Here is a 19,613-nt window from a genome sequence, read left to right on the forward strand (position 1 = left end):
GAGGCTAGACCCTTTCTAAATTCGATGAAAACGCTTGGGGACCCCTCGTCAGATCGATTTTTATCCGTAGACAAGGTGGTCCGTCACAAAAGCGGGATTTCAGGTCCTGGTCGAACCTAAGGCGCTTACGCGAGTTTCGGAGTCTCCATAAACCACGCGATTTACAAGGGAAAAATTGGTAAGGATGAATTTTTTATCCGAAGCAATTTATTCGTAAGTGTCATTTATTTACAAGCTAGTATGTACAAATAAATACAGATGCTGGCGTTAGAAACGGCGCCAATCCTTCTTTCTTGGTGGATAGGAACTCTGGTACAGTCTGTTCGTTGCGCGTTGAGCAAGGAAATATTTAGTTAACTCTATTACGTAGAAAAATATCCGAGAGTCTGTACAGTTTTTCTTCCATCTGTCTTATTACACTCGTTCATACACGTCAACGAAGTCTCGCGAACTCGTGTACACAATTTAGAAACTATTTTACTAGGTGCTTAAACCAACTGCTTACGTCCGAGAACTAATTATCTATAGTTATAGAATTTTACATCGTTTAGCAAATTACAGATTGTCACGTGTCACGAACTACGCGAGTCGGACGCGGCTAGGATCGATTAGAAAGGAATCTAGAAAATGACGATTACTATCCTTCCTCCAGCCGGAGCGAACGTATCCCTGAGATCGCGTCTATGTCGACGACGGTTCGTCATTTTTATCCCTCCCAGCGAGAGTCGTTCGTCCTTCTCAGACGTCTTCAGCCTCGATGCTTTTACCTCTTCTGAAGGCCTTCGCGAAACCGATGACGGTGGTTAGTATGAGAGCGCAAAGGCAGACGGCGTAGAAGATCTCCCAAGGATACACCTCGTGCATTCCCTCTATCCTCTTCGCTTGAACGGAACCAGGCCTGGTGTCCACTTCAATGGGGAAGCTGCCGGGTCCGTCGTTCGAGGCGATCCTCACGAGGTATTTCGTCCCAGGTAGCAGGGAGATCTGCGCGGAATTCGAGTCGGTCACTTGATTTCCCATAAGACCTCCCGTCTCCGGTTCCCAGGAAACCACATATGACTCCTTGTTTTCCGGATAGTCATCGATCCGGTCGTTATTGCCCGTCGACGGGGTGTTATCAGCTTCCAAGTCCTGGGGGCGATCGTCCTTCCTTCGGAAGAAGAACCGTCGGAACACCTCGTCGGATATCTGCGAGTCCTTCTGGCTCCGCCACTCAGCCAATACTTTCTCCCCGTATTTCTCTAAGAAGAATTGTCTGACTTGATTGTTGAACCTGACTTGTTCCAAGGACCTCTGCTTCTGAAGCTGAGCTCGGACGTCCCTCCAGGAGATCGTCGCCTCGTACAAAGCGCCTTCTTTTAAAGCTTCCAACTTTGGCACCCATTCTTGCCAGCTGTAATGCTTCACTCCGTCTTCCATCGCGACTACGATCCACGTGTCTGGTCTCAATTTTAGAGTACGATGTCCGGTATAATATCCGGATACTCTCCATTGTTTAAAGACCTTCCGCATCACCACTGCTACGTCGAATTTATCTAAGTCGATGGGAGCTTTCTTCGGTGCTGGCAACATAGACGGCAGGTATTTCTCTTCTACTCGCGTCTTCCGATAAATGCAGGCTGTCTGACACGCCGGGCACTGAAACAAAAATAATTTTAATTAAAATTGTATAAAGCAGAATATTTCGTGTTCATAAATATTCTTTAATAGCAATTTTTATTTTTTTTTAATCATTATTCTTATGTAAAAATAATTTTAATTAAAATTGTATAAAGCAGAATATTTCGTGTTCATAAATATTCTTTAATACCAATTTTTATTTTTTCTTAATCATTATTTTTATGTAAGGAAAAAATCCTGTTGAAATCTATTGAATTTAGAATATTCTACGTAACGCAGTAGTCCCCAAATATTTGAAAGAGATCCGTATCGAGGGTGGTCGACACACAAAGTTTAAACTCGAACGTTACAAGGCGGTTCGATCTTCCGTGAAAATCGACAGGTAGCTATTTCTAAGGATTTCCTCGGCCCGTAGATCCTCGCGACGGAACCCAGTTTTAACCGTGAGCCCATTTCTCCTATTCTTTCTTTCCTTGGCTTTGAAATTCCCTAAGTTAAACCCCGACGCAACAGATTTTCCTCGCGCTTGATCGGTTCGAATTTTCCGCCTGTTCGACACGGTTAACATTTCTAACGAATCGACCGTACGAGAACGTTGAGAAGTCGAAGAAGTTGGAAACCGGAATATTCCTTCGCTTGTAAAAAGAAAAAAAAAACTGAATTTCAATGTTTAAACCGCTTAATTGCTCAGCTTGAATTTGCTAATTCTTCTTGCCATGTCTCCCCTAATTCGAAGGGCTTCGTGAATTTACTTACATGTAGATACTGGTCGCCCTCGCAAATCGTCCTGGTCTTCTCCCAGCGGTTCTCGAGAGCCTCGCAGTACTGCCAGCACTGTAACACGGCGAAGAAAGAAAAAAAAAAAAATATCAAGCATTACACATACGCGCACGTTACCTACACGAGTGGCGGAGCGTGGCATGGGGAGAACCCGAACAAAAAGCTCTTGCACGCACGGTTAAAAAGGAACGATGGTACACGATGGGGGGACGGTGGACCGTGGAAAGGGAGAATAAGAACCATCGGCCGGACCGTTGCGTTGAATCGAGCGATTTAACCGGGCCGTGGAGCGGAGGGTGGACGGAGGGGGTGCCGGCCGAGGAAGAAAAAGAGAAAGGGAGAGGGGAACCGAATTAGCTCCAACCTGTTTCAGGCATAACAGGCACCGTCGTTGTTGTCTTCATATTTATTGGGGTACCGTCGTCTCGTGGAGCCCTGTGTTTCCAGATTCCCTTTTTTTTACCCCTTTTACTTCTCTCGGAGGGACCCCTTCGCTATACCCCCACACCCCGATTATCCTTCGTCGTGATGCGTCTGTTCTAAGTCTGGCTGGTTCGTAGAAACCGTGGCTCGCCTCCTTCCGCGCTAATGACGCCCCCGAAAAACCGGCGTCGGCCAATGATTTGCGATTATTTTCTCAGCTTTCATAAAAATAGAACTGAACTGTTTTATATAGAATAAAAGGGTTTGATTATTTCGATATGATATAACATGGATCGATATTCCGATAGCATCCGTGCTACCCTTTTTGACGTCGTTTATTTCACTTTGATCATTGATTCTCTGCAACGAGGGGACACAGGTTTTACAACCCCCGCGAGCTGTGACTCGATAACGACCCGATCAACGTTCGATAAAATTTGATGGACCTCTCGACGCCTGGGTTCTATTTAATTAAAAATATTCCACGACGTCCGGTCGATATTTTTTAACGAAATTTCCTATTCACCGAATCTTCCGCGCGGCTGATCCCGCTTTGAACGGAGCCATCAGAAAAAATTCCGTCTACCGGGTACGATCAAAGACGGACCGCAACGCAATTTCGGTGCATCGAACTCGAGCTGACGGCAATTTAAAACGCTGTCCCCTCGTTTCCGATCGGTCGATCACCCAGCTTCCCCTTCACAGCCGATTGTACCCAGTAAAACAATTACCGTTCATGGAAAGAGCGAGCGGTTCAAAGCGTTTTCCCTCCGCGGGTATAATCGTCATTATCCGGGCGTGACCCCCTCTAGGGGGTCGGCCGTCGTTAAACCGCCTACTCCAAAGAATATTCTAATGCGTCCCAGGGTGTTCCCTCATTCCCGAGTTCTCTCCTTCTTCTCCTTCCTTGCATAAATTTCAATGGATCATCGCCGTTAACGACTCGAGCGTACGCGCGCGCATATTTATTTACGCGACACGCGTCTTTCTATTCACGGGGCGATCGCCCGTGGGTGTACGGCATCGATTTCTCCGAAATTAATGGACACCCCCTCCGGTACACACGAAATGAGCAACGCCCAGGGCGCACACGCGCGCCCGCCGCATTGTGCGTGAGTTAATCGTCATTCCCATCTGTCCATCTGCGACGTGTCCGAGGAGGAGGGCTTCCACGTCGGGGACCACCATGATTTTCCACGGGCGCCCCATTAAAACCGACGCGTGAGATTTATCGCCGAACTCGGCCCTATCAGATTCCCGGACGATCGAACAGGCGACAAGCGATATTTTCCCGGTTATTTCCGAGACACGATTGTTTATAGACCAGAGGGAAGAGGGACTGTTGATTTTCCCGGGGAATTCTAGGACAGGACGTGCTCTCGGGCGATTTCGAGTGGGAAAGAGGGTCACGAGTGATGAATCTCAGCCGGTTCCCATTTCAAACGCTGGAGGGAAACGTGAACGCTCACCTTGCTTTCGTATTCAATTTATTTCTGGAACTCAAGAGACTTCGATTTTTATCAGATTTTTTAATATAAGTCATGTAATGTAGTATTTATAGCGAAAGCAACGTGAGCGTTGAATGGACTACGTAGGAGCACTTCTTACCATGCTGCAAGTGGTTTCCTGATGTCCCGCATACAAATCGCAATTCCCATCGATCGTATGCTTCCTCAAGCACTGCGACCTGCACTGAGCGAGTCTAATAATCGGTCCAAGATCGAATCCCGAGACGACCGTCGCATAGACGAGAAACAGGAACCACGAAATCTTCATGTTCAACAAAAATCCACTCTGCCCCGTTTGTAGAAAATACGATCACTCACTGGGTCACTTTTTTTGTATCCACTGCCCTCGAAACGATTATCGATGTAATTAAATGTAACAGAAATAATCAAGTCCACATTTGCGTAGAACGATGAGTGTACGTAAACGTGTGGTTGGCGAGAGACGAGCAGAGACGTGAGTTCCCGCACCTCCGAAATTTCGAGCCGACTGCGACCCTTCGGATGTCGGTACCTTCTTTATGTAGCCAGCCGCCCCACCATTCGGGTTTAGCTCGCCCCTACCCCCTGAAGGCAGCGTAGCATCCCTTGTAATTATCCGTGGGCTGGAACCGTCCCTCGGCATATGGTCGACCACGCCGCATCATCTCGTCCTTCTGCCCGAATTATTCCACCGCTAGAGTAGGCTAAACCCCGATAACGTTTTCCTATTTCCAAAATAATCAATAACAACAAATAAAATCGAATTATTAATATCGATTATTTTTCACACTTAAAAATTTAATTTCTTTATAAAATTGCATTAAGTATTAAAACTTTTATTAAAAACTGTAGATTATTTCTGTTTTAAATAGAATGAAAACTGTAGATTGTTTCTGTTTTAAATGGAATGTTAGAATTGTTATACGAAATTCGGACAATGTTCATTCGTGAAGGCACGTGTGAGGACTCGAATTTCTCTGGCATGCCGTGCAGACAATCTGTCGTCGCGAATATTATCTCGTACAGCCACCCCGGCATTACGACCGCGTAGTATTTCACTGTAATTATCCACGTGCCGTATGGCCGTCGGCATATGGTACTGAAAACCATCCTCCGGCTAGAACGAGTCGAAGGAATACTGCAACGAAATTGAATTTCTTTCGATCGATAAAATCGCTTTGCAATATCTCCTTAGAAAGTATAATATACGTAGTTTCAAAGGGCGTTTGATGCTCGCAAGAACTTAACACCGTTTACGAAATCCTATACGAACGGTTCTTCTAAGGAAGCTTCCTTTCCATGTATAGTATTAGAATATACTTCCGGGGCGACGATAATCTCCCAGACGGATTGGTCGAGAGGAAGCAGACGAGGCGAAGGCGTTTTCTGAAAATTTCGCCTCAATTAGCCGACAGGCATCCGCCCAGCAAAACATGTCCCTTCCTGGTGGAGTAAGAAAAAGTAGGAGGAGGAGGAGGAGGGAGTCGGTGTCGGGTGATCGCGATTCAGGGATGCGCGATATCAAAGGTACGGCACGATCCAATATGGTTTTCACCCGGCAGGTACGTCGATCTCGTTCCACCCACCCAGTGGGAATATAAAAGCAGCGAGAAGCAGGAACGCGAACGAGGAAGAGGCGGAGGAGAGCGGGTCGAGCGATAAAGAAAAAGAGAAAGGAGGAGACGCGGTGCGTATTCACCGGAAGTCGTTCGTGCTCCCTGGGTGCCCCGCGATACGCGTCACAATGCACAGGATGTGTACAAATAAGGGTATTTGTCTGGCAGCCGATTGTGGGGTGAAATATACGATGACGTTAAACGGGCCCAACGTTGCATCCCTCGCTCGCGTGAAACGCGCTGATCCGCGTTTGTCCCGATAGAAAAAGGCCCACGAATAGAAGAGAACCATTCATCTAGGCACAGTTTAGGGGTGGCGCTCTCCGCCGACGGATCGTTCCCTTCAATAGAGAGTGACACTTTATTGTGCGCTATGGGTTTCTCTCACACCTGGACTCAGTCATAGTCCTACCGTGATTTTACTATTCCAGTTGTCCTTCGTCTAACGTGAAATTGCTTCTAATAGGATAAGCAGGCGTCGTCTATTCGTCTTGGAAATGCTTTAAAAATCTAAAAGCATTAATAGAACTTTTCTCCTTCTTATACAATGAATACCATTTTTTTTTTAACAGTAAATCTACTATGTGTCAAATGTTTCTAAATTCTCTTATAAGAATTAAAAGGAAAGCTGGTATCAAACTGAAATATCAATGCAGACACTAAAAGAAACTTATTTAGTATTGAGCAAACAGTTTGAATGAGAAAACGTCTCAAGGGAATGTATGATCGTTACACGTATCGCGAATCAAATATTCATGATTACAAAGAGACGAGCAATCGCCTGTGGTAAATAAATGTGGCACGCGTCGCGCCCGTTTCCAGAAACTCATTCGAAACGTTCACACGGCGACAGATCGAGGGAGAATCCCGAGGGAATCTCCGCGCTTCCCGAATGATCAACGTTTTTGTATTCCTGTCTACAGGAAATTCAATGCACGTTCCTGTTCACGGGATCATCCTGTTTGCCTCGGAGGATTCATGTGTGCAATCAAAACGTCAGAAGGTTTATATCGATAAAAATTTCATATAACTTTTCACACAATAATACAATTTATGAATCCTGTCTATAAAATCGTCAGTCTTTTTTTTTTATTACACAGAATATTCGAAAATTTTGCGTGAAAAGGGGGAGTGCGTTTTTCGCAGTTAAAATCTCGTCGATTGACCACAGGCCTGTTTGTAGGAGGAGCGGAACGTCGAAAGGCGAAACAGTTTCCAAGACTTTTCAACATCGTAGGTGCGAGATGTTTTCGTAGGATCCGTAATCCGTGGCCGTCTCTAACATTCCTGCTGGTCTCTGACCAATCTCCTTTTCCATCCGACGAAACTATCGCCGAGTAACATCTCCGGCACGATCCGTGGCCTCACGAGCATTGTTTATCGCCGGTAATCCCTCGCGCGTGGGATTACGTGAGGCTCGATTTTCCGTCAGATTGCACGTCCCGGGCCGAGCCACGACGTTTCCTTTTTTACAGTTGCACCTCGAATCAAACCCATGGCCAAGGTTTCGGATAGATCTTATCCCGTACTTTGTCGCCGAGACCACAAGGACCCGATTTTCCATTCACCGGTCGGAGGAATATAAAATACGAACGTTCTTATAAAACGTCGTTATTCGATAATAAATATCAGTGGTAGTATTGTGTGCTTAACGCAGCGCTTCGACGATGAGATACACGGAGGCGCGAAAGCTTCTAAGGGGTGACACGTGACAAAGGAAGTTTGCCTATCGGATTGTGAAACGTCGGGGTGCGAAGTCCGAGCCGGGGCTTATCTGTCCTGGAAAAATATGCACCTCGTTTTAATCCTCGCACGCGCTCGGGAAATATTTTTCTCAAATATTATTCCAGTCTCTGTCGTCCATATGCTCGGATCTAACGAGACCCTTCTCAATTTTCCGACTAAATTTACAAACGACAGGCGTGGTTCAATCTGGACCGCGCGAAATCGCGAGGAATTCGTGTCTCGGTGGGACGCGGCAGAGCAGAAAATTTAGGTCGACCGTTTGTTCTGGTTGGTCGAACCGACGTGCAAGCTTTTGAAAAGACCATTTCTCGCGTCAAATACGGCGGCGACAAATTTTCATTGTGGCCGGCGCGGCATTAGCGCTGGCTTTGGGCATCGCGGCGGAGAAAGAATAAGAAGAGATTCCTTCAAACGAGTCCCCCGGGAGGACAGGTGGTAACCAGAGGATCTCTGAATCGCTATTGAGCACTTAGCCTTCTACCTTACCTCTCCAGGGGCTAGGTATCCGCCAATATGTTACCCTGACAAATTCTTGAAACCGAAATTTATAACCCTCGACCTCACCGCGCCGTACCATCCACTGTCTCGCCTGCTGAGATTCGCTTTAGAACTTTCCATTCTCAATTCATTTCTTTCACCCGCTTCGTCTACGAAATTCTTCCGTGTCATTAGAAATAACTCGACTCATTAATTACATCGATCTTATTCAATTAATAAAATTATAACAGNATATTAGACTTAGCAGGGCTTAGTGAAATTCGTTGGGAGCGGTGATTTCACGGGAGAGGAACGGTACGAAATTCCAAGTGGGTTTCTTGCGTCCTCTCCGTCGGCCGGCATTAATTCTTTTTTGTCGCGTAGCCGGTGCATCCTGCGGTCACTTTTTGCCGTGGCACAATGGCCCACGGAAAGAATATCGTCCGATAATCTCGCATGCACGTGGTCGTCCCGGCCGTGTTCGTTTGGCGCTCGTTCGGTTTTCAATGGGTCCCGTGCGTGGTTCAACCGGGCCCCCTCTCGTTCGCGTCGCGCCGCCGCCGCGGCCGGAACAACCGCAGGCGCGTTGTTCGTCCCGGGCCACGGTAATTGCCGTCGAAAGGAGAGTTTCGCTATGGTGCCTCGTAAAAAGCACGCGAAACCCGCAAAAACGGCGTCGCGAGCATCCACGCCTCTTGATTGCTCGTCGGTACGAAACGATGCTGCCTCCCCGCAGAGGTGCACTTATTCCCGGTAATAAGCGAACGCGTCTAAAATATCCCAAGGGATTACAACAAATAATTAAGTAATATCTTTTTTATGAGTTTTCATTAAAATAAAAAAGTATATCATAGTATATAAAAAAATATATAAAAGTTACAACAAAAGTATATAAAAGTTAACATAAATTGCAGTGAGAATTTAATTGGGAACGTAAAGGGTTAACTAATTCCGAGGGATGACGATCGGGGCTAAGAATTCCTAGGGCAATCTCGAGGGCCGAATTAGGGACACGGTGGTTAAAGCGGCAAAAATTGACCCAGGTTTCGATCATTATGCTCCGTCTTGCAACATTCATAATTCGTAAATAACAGCGTCGGAACTCTGTGGGGGCGCTATAGCTCCGCGGGCGTTTAGCATATTTTATAATGTGTAGACGAACCAGAACCTAAAACGAGAAAACAAGCCGGAGGCTGGGAGACAGCTGTAAGGGTTCGATTCTTCTTGTTTCTCCCATCGTCTAATAGTTTCGTCCTCCTGATTTCTCTAAATTAGATTCCCACAGTTGAATATTAAATCTTTCACGAAATTAATATTCAAGTGCAGTCGGTCAGTGATTAAATAATTACGCAGTGCGAAGATTAATAGAAGCCTCATGTAAATTTCTACGTGCTATTAATAATAATAATAATACTGAGATAACGTTTTAACCAATTATGTTCAAACCTAATGGCCTGAGTTCGCGTATAAACGATGGAGAGTTTTGCGGTGATTGGCAGGGTACCAGTGCATTGAAATTCAAATTAAAATTGCGAGATGATCCTGGAAAAAGGGTAGAGAGAAGCAAAGAAGGCCGAGCAATTTTCAAGTAATTTCGTGGTGGGCCCATGCCTTCCATTTTCGTGCCGAGGATCCCGTAGAAAATAATGGGCCGTCGGCGACCATATGGTCGCGTGGTAGAACAGCCCCGGCCGAGAATAGAGGCGAAAATTCACAGCCACTTTGACCTACACCGACGCCTCAGCTCTCTTCCGGATGATAGATCTGCACCTTTCAATCTTCTCACTCCTAGAAACTCGGTCAACTCGGGATACCAAACTATAATAATAAATAAAAATATTTTTTTCTATATTATTCTATATATTCTATATATTTTCTATTTTTTTCTATTTTATTCTATAATTTCTATATTTTTTTTTAAATTAAACATGAATATCTTATCATCGTATAATAAACAATTTCCGCTGCATTAACTTGTATCCTTGATTAATTTATCCTACACGAAATGAGAAAATGGATTCACCTAATTAATGATTGATACGATTATGATACGGTGGGAATCCAGCAGAACCAGTTTCTATTGATTAGAGTACGCAGCTCGAACCGTCCTGTGGTGCTTCGCATGATCGATTACTTCATGGAGGGAGATCGAAACTATTATACCGAATGATGGATATGGTTCCCCCGAACACCCTAACAGAATAGTTCTTGCGCGAGGGAAGTTTCGGGTTCATGAGAGGCAAAATGAAATAAAGATGAACCGCATTCGTTTATAGAAAAATTGCAAATACTTTAATATGTATTTGACTATCTAAATTGACATCACGTTATTCAAAGATGCATAGTTTGCTGATCGAATAATTCCAGAATCCTGTACTTAAGTTCTACCATTATTTAAAGAAGATTGCACCATCTGTTATGATTTTAATATAAAGCAAATTGTGGCCACGTCGAGCAACTGGTCCATCGAGGTAAACGCTAGATCATAATAAGAGGAAGGTTAATTTCCGCTTGAATCCATCGCCGGGTCAGGATAAGAAGACAGCCGCCTGGTGCCCACCTCCGCAGCGTATCCGAGACCGCGCCTACAGTATTTTTTCCTCGAGATAAGTTCGGCCCGCGTGCCATATGTCGGCGATCCTCGAAATGCGTTTTCCGATTTCTCGCGCACGCCACAGATGGCCACGCGTCTATAGGATCTGGAAATCCTCCAACTTTCCTTGCAGCTGATCCACCGACAGAACGCTGGCATAGAGAAATCCTGTGAGCCCCGAGCCAGCGGTGGCAGCGACAATTTTTTGTTAGCCAAAGTAGCAATTACGGGCCATTAAACGCGACCAAGGCGGAGGTAGACGTGATATTTCCGAGTGACTCGAGAGGAATTCCTTTTTATTGCAAGTGTTTATGGGAATTTTAGGGTCCGTCGGGCGCTAAGCCGGCGAGATAGAGGAAACGAACGAATTCTCCTCACGTGATGATCCTACGGGTTCTCCCGTTTGCACCCTCGGCAAACACAATGCTGCATTGTTACGCCGGAGTGTGTTCCGAGGAAATTAGACCTGTTGGCTTCGAGCCTCCAGGTGAGAATTGTACAGGTCCCGTGTGTATCTAACAAATTAGATTCGTCAGCCGACAATAGCATAGATCTTACTTTCGTTCCAAAGAATTCTCTGTATTAAAATATTAGAAAAAGATATTCAACCAAGTTATTTATTATAAATCATATCAATTGTACAGGTCCCCTGTGTATCTAACAAATTAGATTCGTCAGCCGACAATAGCATAGATCTTACTTTCGTTCCAAAGAATTCTCTGTATTAAAATATTAGAAAAAAATATTCAACCAAGCTGTTTATTATAAATCATAAATAAAGATTATAAATCATAAAGAAAGAAATATAATTGCGTTCAAAGTACGCTTATTAGAACGAAAGTATCTCTGTGTCGTTCTTTTTTCTATCCCATCCCCAAAAAACGACCCGAAGGCTATCTAGCCGAGAGGAGCACCGGATAGAAAACAAGCGGGACGGCGCGGGTTCGAGTCCCTTAATTAGTTCCAACGAAGATTACCAATCGACAATGTCGATATCGCTGCGATTCCCGAATCACCCTTTAATGCCCCTACTTAGAAGCAATTTCCTCTTAAGTAGTCAGAAAAAATATAATCAACCTCGACCACTCATTATCTGTATTCTACAAAATAACGCAGGAGCAGAGTCAGAAAAAGGTCGCGTTTAATGTTCCGGTTAAATAAATGATTACAAACGTATGAATGCGATGAAATGCACGACGAAGCACGAAGAGGTTTGAAAAGGTGAGGCTTGAAAAGAAGCAGACGGACGTAACGAGCGTAAAGGACGTGTTTCACACAATCGGGGATGCATGCGAGGCTCAGATCTTTTTTCTCATCCCTTAAACCGATCCCGCGGCTACGAAAGAAACTGTTAAATCTATTACGCGTTCGAGGCTCGATCGTGATCACGGTTACTTGGAAAAGGTCTGCGATGAAAAGAGAGGCGAGGCCTGACAGATAGAAGTGGCAGATGAAAGGGACAAGCATGAGTGAGTGAGAGAGAGAGAGAAGGGGGCGAGGGTTCTGTAGGCTCGATGGGCCAGGTTGCAGGTAGGCAGACCCTGGAATCGGTCAAAAAATGAGGGGGCACGCAATATACTTTGAGAGCGGCGTATAACGTTCCTACGAACCCGTTTACGGTGTCCTCTCGCTCTATGGCCCGGTCGGCCGGTCCGGCGGGCCACAAGAAAGGGACTCGTGGATGGAAATCGCGATTACTCCGACCGATTCTAATGATTTCGTCCCGTCATTAGCTGTTATCGTTTTTGCCCGTGGATGATTGTAGGCCGTGGAACCTGCCGGAGCAATCAGAACTGAGTCAATGGAGACGTAGACATTTTAGATAAACCTCTCTAATCCTATCTTCACTTAAAAAGCAACTCCGAACATTTCGACCAGCCATTAAGATTACTCGTGGTCTTAATTAATTTCTCGAATCTATTATTATCAGAGTTTTGTGAAAAAAACATCTCACGTGTTTTTATTATCGAAATATCTATCAGGCTGTGTAGGACGCGGCGGTTTTCTGCATCGTGAAACTCGCCACGTTCCGTAATAATGGATGCAAGGTCGGCGCAGGCCGAAACTATGAGCATCGCGAGGAAGAATAATAAAGTGGACGGGAAGTGTTCGTGGAAGTTCTTATCTCGAAGACGTACATCTCGGCAAGGAGGAGACAAAGACGGTTTAATACGTCCGGGCACGTTATCGGAATATTAATATCCCTCTACCCTAGCTCCCAAAAAGCTCGTGTACCACCCTGGTGACGATCGATCGTCCGAGGTGGAAACGTGGAACGTGAAAAATCGGGTTGTAAGAGGACACTTCCTGATGCGCCCCGGTGATAATTCTTGCCGACGCGTCGTCGCCGCTACGCGGAGGCGTCTTCGGATTTCCAGCTTTGTTTCGCCCCTCCTCGTCCCATTTTTTACTTCGAAACGGGACGGTTCTTTAAAAATTTCCACGCGCACGTTCGCTCGACGAATCGTCTCGGATGAATCGTCAATTCGGCGTGACGATACGTTGTTTCAATATTGAGGTTCGCAAAACATTGATCGACGAGCGCCTCCGAGGGATGGTGTTCGCGGTGTTTGATCGGCAGGAATTCAAGCCCGCCTTTCCTGACAGCCTCCAGCGATCGTGTCGAAATCCATCGGATCGTCACGATTATTTGCCAGCGATGAAAAGGTGAAGTCATGCACCACCTCGACATCTGCCCGGAACAGTTTACTCGTTTCTGACGAGACCCCGAAACTCTCTATTGATTATAACAATAAAATCTTCTAAGAGACACGTTTTGTAATATGAACAATTTTTTGAATGAACGAAATTGTGTATGTACGTGTCTAGACTGAATACCGTCGCGATCCTACACGTCTTTACTGTTGATTTTTTTACTTAACACGCTCGTTGGCTACCGTCGATTCTTCAGAGAACTTGCAGCTGCACGTGTGTCAATAATACGTGTACACTCGACATATACCGACTGTATAATATAAATTATTTATAAACAAGACGACGAGAAACGTATTGAAGCAGTAAAACCCAGACCCGTTTAATCCGGGACTTAACACTAGAATCGATTTCCTAATGCGACGTGTAGATACATACGTCCAGCTTTGCGTCTCACAGGATGAAACTTTGTCAGCAGGAGAGCGTCGCCCTTAATACGAAGCCTCGCTATGTCTCTAAGCCACAGAGCGAGAAAAAAACCGGGACGAGGACTCCGTTATTTTAAGATGATTACGCGCGCTGACGATAATTATACATGTCACAAAAAGTTCTTCTCCTCGTCGCGATGCCACACTTTTTCCTAAACGATCCTCTCGTCCTCCACTCGAACGCCCTTTGGTAAAAGCTTGCAGGCTGCAAGTCATTTAGCCGAGCATCCACTGTGATCTGTCAGCCGACGTGATAATGCATAGTGACGTCTGCTGAATTCACGTACGCTCGTTCTCACCGGCTCCCGTCTTTCCACGCCGGAACCTCCGGGGCTGCGGTAGGCCTCGAGAAATCGCTTTTGTCCCAAATCCCTCGGTCTTTTCGTTCCCAGTTGGCTCAATTAGAAGCGCAATTTAAAAGAACAATTTTAAACGTATTCTTCTCTACACTTTTATTAAAATCCTATCAAGTTTTTAATACTATAATTACTTACAGGTAACATTTGCATTATTTACTAATCAGTTCTCATTCACTCCAGTCTTAAATACTAGCTTGAATACAGTCAGTCAAAAATGTTTAATAGCCCAATAACACAAAATTCTAATAATTACTATTATAATATAATAAGTAAAAAATTTCTTTTCCCTATTTAATTTCTGACTTTCTGTAAATTCTTGCATATTTAATTCCTAATAAACAAGGAACAGAAAATCCATAAAAATAACGAAATAAGAAATTCACCTTTTCACAGTATGTACATAATATAAATTGCACCCTCTTAAAAGAAATACTGTAATTTTCGACTGATTGTACGTAATATAAAATCCGAAAAAGAACGATACTGTTCTTATTCACGAGAGACAGCCATGCAAGGAAGCTCCGAAGGATCTCACACGGTCAACGATGACGGTTGCCTGTTGGCCTCGTTGTTATTCGCCGTGGCCGGCTGGTCCGTGGTCTTGTCTTTCGGCCGATCTGTCGCCTCGACGGTCTCCTCCTCCCTTTCCAGGTCGACGTAATAAACGTACCTGGCCGCGTAGCAGAGCAGCAGCATCTCGATTAGCATCAGGGCATTGTAGGTAACTGAAATCAGGCCGAAGAAAGTAACAGTGCTCGTTCCTTTATCTGCGGACGCGTATGGAAATGTTATGGCCCCGGGCCAGCACGTTTGAATTCATATTCGAAGACTCCGCTTCATTGTTCCAATGTAGAGCTTAAAGGAAAGAGAGAGAGAGAGAGAGAGAGAGAGAGAGAACACTCCGTGTCCGGAGGTGGGATATTATTTTTTCTTTTTCTTAGAAATATGAGATTACCATTGGCGTAGATTTGCGGCGTGATCGGCGGGTTGCATGGGAACAGTCCCGTCTGCGGTAAACTCTTTATGATGAACGCTTGCAGTTTGGAGAACAGCAGCATCAACTGTGACACCGCAGTTTTACGGTGAAGCTTCAGCTCTGCGAAATCGACAGCAGGTCAGAAACGTATTAAAAACCCGTGGACAATAGGGCTTTCCGGGGAAATTGCTTCCTGCGGCTCGTAACTTGTGTGGTCCGTCCGTAGGATAATTAAACCGCCTTCCCGATCGAGCTAAGCTAATGTCTTTCTTACGAGAGGATCAAGTTCTACGTTTCCATTTTACAGAGGAAATTGAAGTAATTCGGGTGTATCGCAAAAAATTTGATAATCGCGAGGCAGCGGAGGGCAACGCGCGGCTGCTATCCTTCCTCTCGATTAACCGCGATTTTTACCTGGGGCAGCTTGTTGCAGGCTCTTCGTGATAATGGTGAGGCCGTATATTCCTAAAAGTATGCTGGTCACTGCGAACGGTTGCAGACAAACGCCGTATTGCTGCATCAGGCCCGGGTCCTCGATCGACATGAGCAGGAATATGCAATAAGTCAGCCCCTGCAATTAGCCGGCATAATCTTGTCAATGTAAGATTTCGTCGTTAAGACTCGTTTTTAACGAGCAAAAAAACGCGGTTTACTCGGAAACGGTCGTGTGCAAAAAAGTAGAAATACCTGGATAATAGGAAGTTGCAGGACCAGCAGTCGTACCCAGGACAGAGTATCCTCGGTCATCTGAATTTCTGGAAAGGGCAGACAGGGCCAGCAGCAACAGGGCCCGACCCGTAGCAACAGCGGCAGTGAACCCGTGACCTTCTGACCGACGTGAATCAGCAGCAGATACAATCGATATAAAGCTATCGTTAGAAATATTTGAGTCACCGCCTCTGACAATAATTGGGACCTATGAAAAAGACTCTGCGTTACAAAATTGTTGTCTTATCGCTCGTCTGCTAATATAACTCAGTTTCTTTAACCCATTTTTTATTATCTCAAATACTTGGAATAATAATCTCTGTTTTACGCGTTCACGTTTTATTTCTGACGGGTTAAGGATGTATTGGCTATACAGACAATCCCAAAAGTTTATGTACTTTGGAAACACGCATTTCCCATAACTAAAAAGAAATCAGACGTCGGAAGAACAATACTAATAATAAATCGCTATGTGCTAAAAAGTATAGAAGGAAATATCCAATTAATTATTGACGCCGGCGAAAAATTTTTTATTGTGGGCACTGTCGTCTTCTAAGAGAAAAATTCTCTGAATTTCTCTTCTAATTTCAATATATAACGAACTAAATATGATTATATGGCATTTTATTGGCATTGACGAAACTCGACCATTTCACCGTCAAATCAGCGAACTTTTGACATCAATTTCGTTTTTCGTGAATAACTCCCGAACGGATGGATGTAGGGATACGTACTTAGATCCATTTTGTAGAGGACGACGAGATCTACAATCCCTATATAAAAGTTTCTCGCTAGCACCAACAGTTTACGAGTAATTTGCCAAAAACTGTTTTTCGTTTTTTGCAAATAGCTCGTTAACTATTGATGATAGCGAGAAACTGTTATATAGAGATTGTAGATCTCGTCGTCCTCTATAAAGTCGTCCCATACACGACTCTCTAAGACCATCCGTTTGGAAGTTATTGGCGAAAAACGAAAAAACAGTTTTTTGCAAATAACTCGTTAAGTATTGGCACTAGCGAAATCTTTTTGTGCAGAAATTGTAGCTTTCGTCATCCCCTACAAAATGGTTCTAAATACGTCCCTCTACGTCCATTCGTTCGGGAGTTATTGAGGAAAAAGGAAAAGTATTGTCCAAAGTTCGCTGGATTCGACGGGCGAATTTCGTCAATGTTCGCCTTCAGATTCTTCAATTCGCCCGTCGAAATAGCGAACTTTTAAAAAGACTTTTCGTTTTTCCTCAATAACTCCCGAACGGATCGACGTAGGGGGGCGTATTTAGAACCATTCTGTAGGGGACGACGAGATCTACAATTTCTGTGCAAAAAGAATTCGCTAGTGTCAATGGTTACCGTGTTATAGACGAAAAACGAAAAACTGTTTTTTGCAATTTACTCGTAAACTATTGATGCTAGCGCAAAACTATTATATACGAATTGTAGATCTCGTGGTCCCCTACAAAATGTGCCTATAAGCGTCCTCCTACGTCCATCCGTTTGGAAGTTATTGGCAAAAAACGGAAAAACAATTTTTTGCAAATAACTCGTTAACTATTGGCACTAGCGAATTCTTTTTGCACAGAAATCGCAGATCTCGTCGCCCCCTACAAAATAGTCTTAAATGTGTCCCTCTACGTCCATCCGTTCGGGAGTTATTGACGAAAAAGGAAAAGTATTGTCCAAAGTTCGCTGGATTCGACGGTCGAATTTCGTCAATGCCAGTTGCACGTGCACAAGTTTTCGTTGGGTTACTGCTGATTACCATAAGAATACATGCAAATAAGTCACTATAATTTTTCAAAAAAGGCATGAATTGATTTAAAATTTTGCAGGTAGCTTTTTAATATTAATAGGAATCTATAATTACAAATTCAACATGCTAGCATTATTTAAGTATGTAGCCTATATACATCCTTAAGCAAATGACTTTACGTCTATTTAAAATTTCCAATGACAGTATACGAAATCGTTGAGAATTTAAGAATGAAAAATGGTTTTAGAACGCTGGTGTCTATGGAATTTTCACGTCTTGTTAATATTATCGAAGGGACTCATCAAACTTTGAGGACGTGCAGGTGTGACACGGGGGCCTGGATTATCTCGGTAAATCAGGATCATTAACACGGGTCCAGCCGTTAGAAACTGTCGCAAACTGCCTTTTGTCTCGAAACGACATTCGATCGCGTTTCCGTTTTCTCTCCTCGGGTTCTTAAGTGGATTTTCTGGTTTGTTTCACCGTCGCGTCGACCCTCGGTCGTGTTTCGAAAGAATTTTGACCATCCTCAAATTCGAACGTTCCTGAATTTGATTTTAGCCAGAGTAACAAAACGAATATTGGATGCTGGGGGCGTTTAAAAATTTATATGGGCAATCAGTGTGCAATTTGGTTCGCATTGTTCTTGTTGCCTTGAAAAGGTGAAGGGCAGGATCACGCGAACTCGACTACCTTGGGATGCCCATTGCTGTGAGGCTGCACACGCTCGCCACGGGATAGACGGCGAGGATCATGATGCTGTTGCTCCTGTAGAACCTGGTTTCCTTTTGATAAAATACATTGTGACAGGCGTCTACCGCGAAGTAAAGTGTCAACGTCGAGAGCAGAGCTCCGCAGCTTAATAATCCTATCCCGAATCCATCGAGACCTGAAAGATACAATCAGAAACTGTATCGATACAAATATAGATATTAGATAAAAAAATGCAAATGATTGTAGGAATTGCTAATAAAATATGAAGAAGTATTGTAATCTTATTTTATCACAGACAATTGTTTATTTATTGATAACTTGTCAATTTTGATTGACCTAATCTAGCTTCACGGAAGTGATGATTGGTATTAAATAATAAAAATAAATAATCTGAGAGTTTGATAAAAATTTCTGTCTGGCAAACTGATTTTATTAATTAAATAATAATAAATCGTTATGTTTTTTTAAATGGGTAATATTTATTGGAACGAACTTTGAGATTGATCGATACTTCATTCTTCAGTGTTATGCAATTCTGAGAATTGTTTTTAGATATCTAATCGTTATTTGACACTTGTTGAATAACATGAACAGATCTTTAAGGAAGTGATGATAACTACTTGATAACGCAAAGGTGAACGACTTTGGAGTTCGATGAAAATTTCTGGCAAGTATAAAAAATAGAATCTCAGCTTCACAGAATTAAATTATACGACTTTGAACATCTTTTGTATTATCTTTCATTTTTAACACGTATTGCAACGAAGGTCGAGATTGATCGACACTTCATTTTTCAGTCTTATGTAAATCTAGGAATTGTGTTTAGACATCTAATCGTTCGTGTATGTTTTTCCTCACACTTCTTGCATCACGAGAATTGAGAAACCGATTGAAGAAACGCCGCGTAATAAACTGTACAATGATACCGTTTTTCATTACAGTAATTTGCATCGCGAACAGGTTTCCTCGAATTACGAAAATTATTAAGAAGTTATACAATAGCGGGATGAAATATATCGGAAATGAGAAAGTCAAGACGATATAATAATATGCAATTTCTATTTATAAATCGATGCCAGTGCATCGATGCAATACATATGACATATCATTGAAAAAGAGGATTACCTTGTTCGCCTTGCGTTAGAGGGTAAAGTTCGATCGAGGAAATATAATTACACAAAAGAAATGCTAATTAGAGAAAATTCCAACTTTGCATCTGAAT

The 19,613-nt window shown here is 43.7% G+C and overlaps 2 protein-coding genes across 2 annotated transcripts in view; both read right to left on the reverse strand.

Annotated features, from left to right (window-relative positions):
* Positions 1 to 206: 206 nt before the first annotated feature.
* Positions 207 to 4,808, reverse strand: LOC108623378 (uncharacterized). The gene is made up of 3 exons (XM_018021832.2): positions 4,432 to 4,808; positions 2,377 to 2,454; positions 207 to 1,638 (listed from the first exon to the last, which is right to left on the reverse strand). The coding sequence occupies exons 1-3, from the start codon at positions 4,597 to 4,599 to the stop codon at positions 739 to 741; spliced, it is 1,146 nt and encodes a 381-aa protein (XP_017877321.1). The 5' UTR covers positions 4,600 to 4,808; the 3' UTR covers positions 207 to 738.
* Positions 4,809 to 14,317: 9,509 nt separating this feature from the next.
* The window catches only part of LOC108623379 (organic solute transporter alpha-like protein), a 7,496-nt gene continuing 2,200 nt past the window's right edge, over positions 14,318 to 19,613 (reverse strand). Inside the window, exons 2-6 of the mRNA XM_018021833.2 lie at positions 18,371 to 18,566; positions 15,905 to 16,133; positions 15,632 to 15,788; positions 15,197 to 15,337; positions 14,318 to 14,966 (exon numbers count right to left, since the gene is read on the reverse strand). Coding sequence (XP_017877322.1) covers positions 14,773 to 14,966; positions 15,197 to 15,337; positions 15,632 to 15,788; positions 15,905 to 16,133; positions 18,371 to 18,566 — 917 coding nt within the window. The 3' untranslated portion in view covers positions 14,318 to 14,772. The remainder of the gene's footprint in view (positions 14,967 to 15,196; positions 15,338 to 15,631; positions 15,789 to 15,904; positions 16,134 to 18,370; positions 18,567 to 19,613) is intronic.

This window comes from Ceratina calcarata, unplaced genomic scaffold, assembly GCF_001652005.2.
Source record: "Ceratina calcarata isolate Rehan_Ccalc_2016 unplaced genomic scaffold, ASM165200v1 scaffold262.2, whole genome shotgun sequence".
Classification (NCBI taxonomy): domain Eukaryota; kingdom Metazoa; phylum Arthropoda; class Insecta; order Hymenoptera; family Apidae; genus Ceratina; species Ceratina calcarata.